Source organism: Pseudorasbora parva, chromosome 5 (assembly GCF_024679245.1).
Source record: "Pseudorasbora parva isolate DD20220531a chromosome 5, ASM2467924v1, whole genome shotgun sequence".
Classification (NCBI taxonomy): Eukaryota; Metazoa; Chordata; class Actinopteri; order Cypriniformes; family Gobionidae; genus Pseudorasbora; species Pseudorasbora parva.
In genome coordinates this window covers 28,124,282-28,134,304 of record NC_090176.1, presented here as the reverse complement: position 1 = coordinate 28,134,304, position 10,023 = coordinate 28,124,282, and the positions used below count along the sequence as shown (strand labels likewise).

At 39.0% G+C, this 10,023-nt stretch overlaps 1 protein-coding gene across 3 annotated transcripts; it reads left to right on the top strand.

The window, feature by feature from the left end:
• The first annotated feature begins 788 nt into the window (after window positions 1–788).
• Window positions 789–9,969, top strand: ccnt2a (cyclin T2a). Of its 3 annotated transcripts, XM_067443759.1 has the most exons (10): window positions 801–1,006; window positions 1,590–1,671; window positions 2,542–2,670; window positions 3,884–3,944; window positions 4,327–4,389; window positions 4,613–4,658; window positions 7,024–7,187; window positions 7,281–7,351; window positions 7,434–8,508; window positions 8,604–9,969. In XM_067443759.1, exons 1-10 carry the CDS (start codon window positions 849–851, stop codon window positions 8,669–8,671), a joined length of 1,917 nt encoding a protein of 638 aa, XP_067299860.1. In that variant the 5' UTR covers window positions 801–848; the 3' UTR covers window positions 8,672–9,969. The 3 variants fall into 3 exon arrangements, 2 of the variants coding, with proteins under 2 accessions (XP_067299858.1, XP_067299860.1); XM_067443757.1 differs by having other exon boundaries at window positions 800–1,006; window positions 7,434–9,969; XR_010905025.1 differs by lacking the exons at window positions 7,281–7,351; window positions 7,434–8,508; window positions 8,604–9,969 and having other exon boundaries at window positions 789–1,006; window positions 4,613–5,028; window positions 7,024–7,162.
• The last annotated feature ends 54 nt before the right edge of the window (window positions 9,970–10,023 follow it).

The following is a 10,023-nucleotide window of genomic DNA, read 5'->3' as shown; positions in this document are numbered from 1 at the left end:
ATATGATGGGGGAAAGCACACTCATTTGAAAATACTCCGGGGTTTCCTGATTCAAAGCCATATGCTAATCGCTGAAGTAAGACGTCCTGCATTACGGGCTGACCTGATTACTGTATCGAGCACTGATCTTTTTGCAACTTCCTGTAAATACCCAGACCAAGACAGCTTTCAAATGTAAACATGAGTTTACAATGGGAATTTTCATTAAAGAAGTACTACTTATGACGAAAGACCATGGCTGAAAGCCGCGCCCATCATACTAAGGCAAGATATCTCTAAACTCTTAAAAACCTTTATTATGTTCTGGTTTACTTCTGTGGAGATGAGATATTTGTCCCAGTCATTTCAAACGATATCAAACGCATATGCTGACGACATTTTAACAAAGAAAAATTTTTGGTGTACTTTCCAGTGATCTCATCTCAGCATGAGGGGAAGCAGGAGTTTGGGGGAAGTTTGAAGTGAAAGGAAAGGCATGTAAATTAGTGTCATTCGTAGATGATTCACTCAGTGTGACGTCGTCTCGGACGGAGGCACTAGATTGAGTTCAGATGCTTATTTCCTTTTTTCCTTGCGAGATAGGCCTAGGTCCCGTATCTTACAATATTTCACTAAAATGTTTTTGATAAAACATCTTTGTCTTTCAAAGTATTTCTCAAAGTCAGTTTGTGTACACCTATGATATCTAAGTTCATACTATAAATATAAACTATAGAACTATGAATGACGTTGCTGTGCGTAATGAACTACAGTTCCCAGCAGCAACGCGTTGTGGAAAGTACGTCAAGGACGTGAATACGTTTGTGAAAATACGTGACGCTCGCTCTCTGTTCGTTTGCTGGACGGTAATGGCGGCGTGCCGGGGATCATCGTCCAAATGGTTTTTTACCCGGGAACAGCTCGAAAACACCCCGTCCCGTCGCTGCGGAGTGGAGCCAGACAGAGAGCTGTCCGGTCGACAGCAAGCCGCGAATCTTATTCAGGACATGGGCCAGAGACTAAATGTGTATCCTTCAGACGCGCTGTTCAACTGCAGGCCCATTTCTGTCTCTCGTTGCGACTGTTTGTTTTAACACACCTTCACACCTTTTATATTTGTGATTTTTGTTTATCATGAATATCTGTAATAACTATGAACTCGGCTGAAATTACTCGAGATTGTCAGTGTTACCCTGCTATGCTAGTAGGTAACGTTAGAGCTTATCTCATGCGCAGGCTCTTGCTGATTAATGTTCTACAAATTGCTGACATACAGTTTGTTTTTATAAATGTTTGCTATAACTTAGTTTGTCTATTCGTAAACTACAACTTCAATCGTGAGCTAGTAACTCGAATAATGTTTATGTTTAAGTTGCTCATGCGCGTGACAGCAGGAAGCTCACGCGTTTATCAGTGGCACGCGAGCAGGCCGGTTAACGTCAATTTCAAAGCAGCTCTCCATTACGAAACTTGTCAAAATATGAATTATTTGTTTGTTAGAAATATGTGTTGGCTTTGCGACCAACTATCGCAACAAAAGAGGAATACGTAATTGTAAGTAAATGACTGGAGTTACGTAATCCCATGTTTTCCTTGACTCTAAACATCAGTTCTCAACTCACAATAAATACTGCCATTGTTTACATGCACAGATTTTATATGTACCACTCTTTCACCAAATTCCACAGAAATGTAAGTGGGTTTCAATCCACACTGTCGCATATACTTCTCTTTCCAACCATATGAATATTCATGAGCTTCTGTGTTTCATGTGGATTGTTAGAATGTTTCCAAAGTGCTGTCAGTGCTACTGTCAATGCAGTTTTCAAAATTAAACTGTAATGGATACATTACAGAATTCTGTGTTAACTGCAGCAGTTACAATGAAACGTGAGAGACACTGTTATTGATAGATGGTCTGGTCTACCCAGCAGTGGTGACATTTTTTACTTTTTTGAAATCGCACTGGTGATGCTGATGTCTTAAAGGATTAGTGCATCCTAAAATTAACATTTTGTCATGAGTTACTCAACCCTCATGTTGATCCAAATACTTAAGACACTTATTCATCTTCAGAACATAAATAAAGATCATCATCAAGCCTGTTGAAATGTCTCTCCCTCCATTGAAAGTCCATTCATCTAAAACACAAGAACAAACCTCATTGGTCTGGCAAGTAAAGAATGTGTTTAAGCTTCCATTTACCATATTTGATATGCGTTTATACATGTTTATGCGAATAAAAGCCTAATTTAATCCATTCATATAAAGCAATTGTGTGTCTTCAGAAAAATTAACTTCTCTGTTTATATGGATTTTTTAATTTATTTTTTTTCAGTCTTTTTATGAACATTTTAAAGCATCAAAGTTTTGAGTGAATGGACTTTTAATGGAGCGACAGAAAGAAATTAGTTTAATCAAAAATGCCTTGATTTGGTTTTTGACATTATCAGGTTGTATAGGTAAATAAAATTAGGGTTAGTAATTAACAATATCAGGGAAATAACCCTTTAAAGCTAGCATATTTTAACATGACCATGTAATTTTTTCTTTCCTCTACAGACCATCTCCCCAACAACATTATTTCTGGCTGCAAAAGTTGAAGAGCAACCACGGAAACTCGAACATGTCATTAAAGTAGCACATGCGTGTTTAAACCCACAGGAGCCTCCACTGGATACAAAGAGTAATGTAAGTCCTGGGTAATATTACTGTTTTTATTTTCTTAATAAATTTCCTCCACCTTTTCATCACAATGAATAATTTCTGCTACACTTGCCTTCATATGACCTCGATCAGACAGAACGTTTTTGTTTTTCATTGTCCAATCGAATGAATGGAGAGGCGGGCCTTCCGTTTTGGTTTGACTGGACAGCTGATTCAGGGTTGCCTATCAACATAAAAAAACCTGCAGCGTACTCTTTTCTAAATTAAAAAAAGGCAGTGAGAAGTGCCTCGGCTTTTCAAAACTGAAAACCGCGTTCTGTCTGATCGGGGCCAAAGAGTGTTTAGATTCTGTCGCTACAGAACCAGGCGTCTCACTAGTCAACTCTAAACAACTCAGGGGTTTCTTACCTGCCAAATGTTTTTTTATTTTTATATTGTTCTCTTTTGTCAACTCCACTGATTAACATTAAGGGTTAGGTAATGCAAAAAAAAAAAATGTTGTCATCATTTATGTTCATCTTCAAAAAAAGATTGTGAGTGTTTTTTCTCTTCCTTGAGTATTCACCCAAAACGTGAACGAAAATCTATGACTATCTATGATCTATTCACTTTATATGATGAACCAAATTAATGTATTATTTGATTCACATATGAAGATTAGTAAGGGCTTATAAATAGACCACATCATATATGGTCAAGAGAAGCACAAGAAACCAATGAGGTTTGATTTTTCATGTCAATCACTTTTGTGCTTCCTTTAACCATATTTGTAAGTTTGGAGCCACATAGTGTGAATGATGACAGGATTTTCATGTTTGGGTAAACTATCCCTTTAACTACTGTAACTAGCTTTTTAAGAAGGACAGATTAAACAAATGCCTCTATTTCTCTACATTCCTGTTGAGTTGAAACTCGCAGACTTCTTTTGATCCTCCAGCAATGATGTAAATGAGGCTTACGACTAAACATGGACTAGTGAGACACTAACGTTAGACATCCAGTGTGTCTGTGCTGGGATGGAAATATCCCTTGAATGAGGAAAATATTGTCTTGAGGACTTAAATTTATAAAAAAAAAATTATTATTATTTATTATTTATATTATTTATTATTATTAATTGTGCAGCAAATAATTAGTGTTGCCTGTTAATTGGAAGGGGGCAAAGGATACTGTTTATTGGTTGAAGATACAGAGACACATTACAAGCCTCATGTAATGATTGTCTATTGAACTTCAGGCATACCTCCAGCAAGCTCAAGAGCTGGTGATACTTGAAACCATAGTGCTGCAGACTTTAGGTAAGTCTATGGAAGGAGGTTCCTTTGAACTGAATATTAGAGTGATCATAGAGGCTTGCTGACAGTGGTTCACCTTAAAAAAACAGAATCTTGAATTTAAAAAGCATTTCCACTCCACTAGTTTTGACTGAAAAGTGGCATCATCATTACTAAATTTACCATAATGATGATCTTAAGCTTTGTTGCAATGAAGCTAAATTGATTTTCACTTGATCTTGGATCTTCTGATTCAGCTTATTTTGCAACAGGACACATGGGCATCAATGATTCTGCATTATTTTAAAGGCTTTGTTCTAACTAATGCATGATTCTTTCATGATCCACAGGTGTTGAAATTTGTGTGGTTCATTTAGGAATGAAATTCATGTGCTTTATATTGCAGGCTTTGAAATAACAATTGAACATCCACACACTGATGTGGTGAAATGTTCCCAGCTAGTGCGAGGTATAGACTTTCCTTCATATGCTCTCTGCAAACACCATTAGAAATAAAACAGTGCTGACTTAATCTTTGAACTATTGGCTTTTGAACTATGGCTAAGCATGCAGTTCATGGAGAGGTAAACCTCACTGTATCAAGTGTAATTAGGTCTCATTCTTACTGGCATGTAGAGTTTGACTCACTCTCACCCTTTTGCCTTTCTCTTTCTCTCTGTTTACTTTCACAGCAAGCAAGGATCTGGCACAGACTTCCTATTTCATGGCTACCAACAGGTTGTTATCCAGAACCTCATTTGTTGCACTGTGACTGCACACTATAGCTTCCTTTACTGCAGGTTACCCTACCAGTGTCCAACACCCTCCTTGCACCGGTGGCTACTGGGGCGCCCCCCCTCTCAAACATGCCCTCAGATCGGGGTGGGGAGGGGGTCTGGCGGCACCGGCCCCGGTTGCAGTGCGGTGTATTGTACGGGGGATCATTGTTGGCACAGAGGGGTTGAATGCACAATGTGAAGTGTAGTGGTGCTCTTGAACCTCACGTTTGCTCGGTTACAGAAGTGCATTTGTCTAAAAAAGACACTTTGGTAGCCTGAATAGCAGCTAAAGATTACACAGATGTAAACATTACATAGAAGTTCTCACGGTAAGTACCCAGACCCCTTTGTTTTTTCCTATGATTTTGCTATTCTCAAAGTGATAATTAAACCTTTGTTTTGGTCTTTCGAACTATTTAGACGTATTTTTATTTATTTTTATTTGTTTTTGTCATTCAGTGCCTGACTTGATTTTTGAGATGAAGACATCTTTTGTGCTTCCATTGTGATATACCTGTTTTGTTGCAAACAAACCCATTAAGGACCTGTTTGAATTTGTAAATTGAAATAGTTTCATTGGCTATGTATTTTTATATGTTTTATAATCTGTAAAAGTTGTTTATATCAGATGTGTAATGCAAGGTCCTTAAAGGGTATAGTCTACTCTTCATTGTAATTTAATCAAATGAAGTTTTGATTTTGTGTGTGTTATCCCTCATTGTTTATGTATTGTCTTCATTAAATTAGGTTAGATGTCATTAGTATTTGCCCCCTTTTTTGCATAGGGACACTGCAGCACTGTATGCGATGTCTGAACATGGGAGTAGAGCAGCCTATACTTAACACATGGTCTGCATATAACATGGACATTGAGGTTTTTTATATTACTATTTTTTGCCTTTTGTTTTTCTCTTACCCAAATGACGAGGACTTTATCTGTTTTGAAGCTGAATTGAACTGAATTAATACATCTGCCCCAGGTTCATTCAGCCAAAGACAGTTGATGGACGAGCTGATCATTTTTATTCCCTTGTGTTTTTCCTTGCAATTATTTATTCTTGTGAATAAAAGTAGAGGCTGCATTGTTTTTGTCACCTATAGCTAATGCATTTTATGAATGTTGCAGTCATAATTTGTTCGTCTTTGTTGCATTTGGATTTAAAAGCTTCTCTTACCCCATGTCCAAACATTGATTCTGTTCTGTAGCACAGGGTTACCATCCAGCTTTGACTAGCTTCAGATTATTTTTATTTATTTTCAAAAATCAGAAAAGATATATATATATATATATATATATATATATATATATATATATATATATATATATATATATATATATATATATATATATATATATATATATATATATATTGTTAGCATAAGACATTTTTGATTCCTTTTGGCTTCTTTAGGGACTATTGATGCCGTTTTTCTTCTGGCATCAGAAGTAGTGAATTCAGAAATTAAAGAATAAGCTCTTAATGAGGCCAAACACCTTTATGCCTTTCATTACATGGGTTTGCATTTCTTAAGTGGTAAATATGGATGGTAACCATATGCTTGTTTGCTTCACTGTTCCCTATGATTCTGTTGACTGCAGGTCTTTGCGACTGTTATTGAATGTATAGTTTTATGTCAGTAGTATCAAGTTTACCCTTGATTATGAGTAACAAACCTGTTATTTTTTTGCTAGCACAGTTTTAATTCCACATGGTAGAATTTCTTTTATATAATCTTTTTTAGGCTTTCTACTGATATTGTAAACAAATGTAGGTATGCTACAATCGATCAGCTGCTAATCCGAATTGGCTGACTACGCTCTGAAGTTAGGCCTTTAGACCATTTTCTCATAAGTCCGTGTATCCTTGTATGGATATGTTGAGTAGGCCTACTTTTTTTGTTTTTGTTTTCCTTCTTCTTCCTCTTTCTCTTCCAACTTATCAGTATTGGATGGAAAACAGATCTTGATCGGAGCATCCCTACTGATGTTGTCTATTGCCATTCAGATTGTACCCTTTGTAAATTACTGTCTACACTTTTGTAGAGCAAAAAAATATGAACTAGATTTGGAGAAAATGCTTTTATTGTAATGTCTAAATTGTAAAATGTGACTAAATTGCATGCTGCTATCAAGTAGTTTCCAAACTGTGCAAGCAAATTTTGGAAGTATGTTGCTCAGAATTGGGGAACATCTTAGTGGCTGTAATGCTTTCTTAACTACTTTCTAGATGTTCAACATTGCATTCCATCTCTTCAGCAATTGATCGTTTTGTGCTCTCTCTTTGTTGTCTCTTTTCTTCCTCCATGACGTGCTGCTCTTGCAGTCTGCACCTCACCACCTTCTGCTTGCAGTACAAGCCCACAGTCATCGCCTGTGTCTGCATTCACCTGGCTTGCAAGTGGTCCAACTGGGAGATCCCCGTTTCCACTGATGGAAAGCACTGGTGGGAGTATGTGGATAGCTCAGTTACACTTGAACTTCTTGATGGTAAACGGACATTCCTCTAAATTACCACGTAAGGCTCATTTTGTCCTATTTGTAAGTCACCCATGATTTATATTCATTTGAACTTTGTTGTAGAACTGACCCACGAGTTTCTGCAGATATTGGAGAAGACACCTAGCAGGTTAAAGAGGATTCGTAACTGGAGGGTAAGCAGTTAGAATAAATCAGGCACTCGGTGGCTTTACATAGTTTAATTTAGTTTAATTACTGTTTTATATTTATTTCTAGGCTACGCAAGCTGCTAAGAAGCCCAAATCAGATGGTCAGGCCTCAGATAGCAGCTCTTTAGCGGGACCCTCGTTAACCCAGGACCTGTCCTTGATGGATGCCCTTCCTGGGGTTTCCACAAATACAGCATTCTCCAAAGCCTCCACGTCTTTTCCAGTGACCATGCCAGGCAACTCAAGTAGCAGTCTTTCTCTTGATTCTATTGCCAGCATGCAGGGAACCTCTTATACTTACACCGCCCCCAGTGACTGGCCTCAGGACCAAGTACGCTCAGACCTGTATTCTGTCAAACAACTTCCCCCCCACACGTCTATGCACCCACATCGTCCTGACAAAAGTACAGAGATCAACCCTGCCAAACACGAACACAAGGCCAGTGGGGCCAAGCACCAGGCGGCGGTCTATCCACCACCTGCTGCACCCTCACAGAAAATGTCTCTGGACAAGTACAGGGAGAAACACGCTGCAGAACTGGTCCAGAAACGCAGGCAAGAACAGCAGAATGTGGAGACTGAGGTCTATCAGACTCCAACACAGACAGATTACCGCAAACACCTACCCCAACTGTCTCACGGACAGCAGGGAGCAGGAGCCACCACTGCCTCACCCCTGAAGATGAAACTGACTGTCGCTGGGCAGGACAAGCTGCAGGACAAACGTGAGAAAGGCAGCTCTTTAAAACTGCGTCTTCCAGTCCCCTCCCAGAGCGAGAAGGGGGGATCAAGTAAAGAGGAGCTAAAAATGAAAATTAAGGTGTCCTCAGAGCGGCACAGCTCCTCAGATGAGGGTGCTGCGAAGAGCAAACATTCCAGTCCGCTTGTGAGTAAGGAGAAACACAGAGACCACTCAGCCCATCGTCATCATCACAAACACGGCCACTCGCATACACATACACATAGCGGCAATGGCAGGAGCAGCCTCGAAGCACCCGCAGCTGGTTCGGCCCTTAGGAGCCCGGTAGGTTCCGTTGGTGATGGTACAAGCTCAGCATCCAGCTCCTCACGCAAGAGGGTGAACCCCGACACCAGCCACAATCACCACTCCAAAAAGAACAAAAGCTCCAAAGGCGGCGCAGGTAGTTCCTCTCATTGTTCATCTGTTCAGCAGTGTGTCTCATCTCAAAACTTTGTTCTTAACCTTCCCTTCCCCCCTCCCCCTGTCACATACCAGGTGGGCTACGGACATCTCAGCACCCTAGTGAAACTGGACAGGAAACCAGTGGAGAGCCATGGCCCTGAGGGTGCCGGCCTAGCTAATGGCCAGCACACAGACTACAAAGATACTTTTGAAATGCTTGATTCGCTGTTAAGTGCCCAAAGAATGGACTCTTGAACTGATAGGAAAAGAGGATAAAATATAAAAGAAAAATCAAGCATAGATTTCTTTATTAAGAAGAGAAAAAAACAGGAATGTGAAGATTAAGAGAAAGAAAATAAAAATGCTTCCCGATCTTCTGGCAGTTCGGTTCAGTCTCGCCATCTCTGTATAACTGCTGCTTTTTTCTCAGTATTCCCTCATGAACAGTCAGAATGAACGCTTGAGCCGGTATGTGAATTTCAGGGCCATTATAGTAAAAAAAAAAATCTTTACATGATAAAAATGAGTGATGAAAGTTTTGCCACAGGGAAAATGTATAAGACTGAAAAAACCCTCTAAAATGACTGAAACTCCTCTAATTTGTTAGTTAGAAGGAATGCAGAATCAAGATTTAAGTTCTATAGTTCCTTGAATGTTTTTTTTTTCCTGATCTTATACCCTCTATACAAGCTGCATGTTTATAATGAAAGGGACGAGTTGTTTACAGAGTGTGGAGAAACATTTACATACATTCTTGTATGTTAAGAGCTGTACCATAACTTCTCAGGTTTGGAGCTGCTTGTAAAATATATAAAAATATATGGGTGGGGGGTTTTGTGACTCAGTGTTAGAATCTATCGTTGGCATTTCTAGCGCAGCCTTCCAGTGATGTGCTCTAGAACTGGTGTTCCATGTTCCAGAAGAGGGTGAACTAGCAGGCAATCCACACCCTGCCAATTACCTGGCATGTTGTCAGAGGCCATGCAATTTGTACTTTTTTTTCTTTCTTTTTTTTGACCTTCAAGATGACCTTAAGCTGGATGCCAAAGGTTGTGCCTCAAAAAGTGTAGTTCTATAAAGTTTACATAACCTTCGCTGTGAAGTGCATTTTATATATTTCTTGGCTTGATGCAGTAGCCTATTTGTGCAACTCTGCTAGTCAATAACAAATAAGAAACATAGGTGAGTAAAAGGAGATTGTTTTCATTATCACAGTGCTGACCCAAAGATAGCTGGGCTTTCACAGGCCCTCAATATTATTTCTGAATATAGATGAATGGTTTTGATTTTCATTTTTTCAGTGTGAGGCTATTGTTAATTGAGGCCAGGATTGTACAAAGCATCATTTTACTTTTAATCACTGAATTGCAGTTGGATAAGGCAAGTGCAAACCCTGGCACTTTTTCCCCCCATTAATTTTATTTAGATTTAATAAATTACATGGTTTCCACTACCTTAACCTCAGTCTTTGTGTATTTGATCATTTGTGTTAACTTGTTGGCATGTTTGTCAA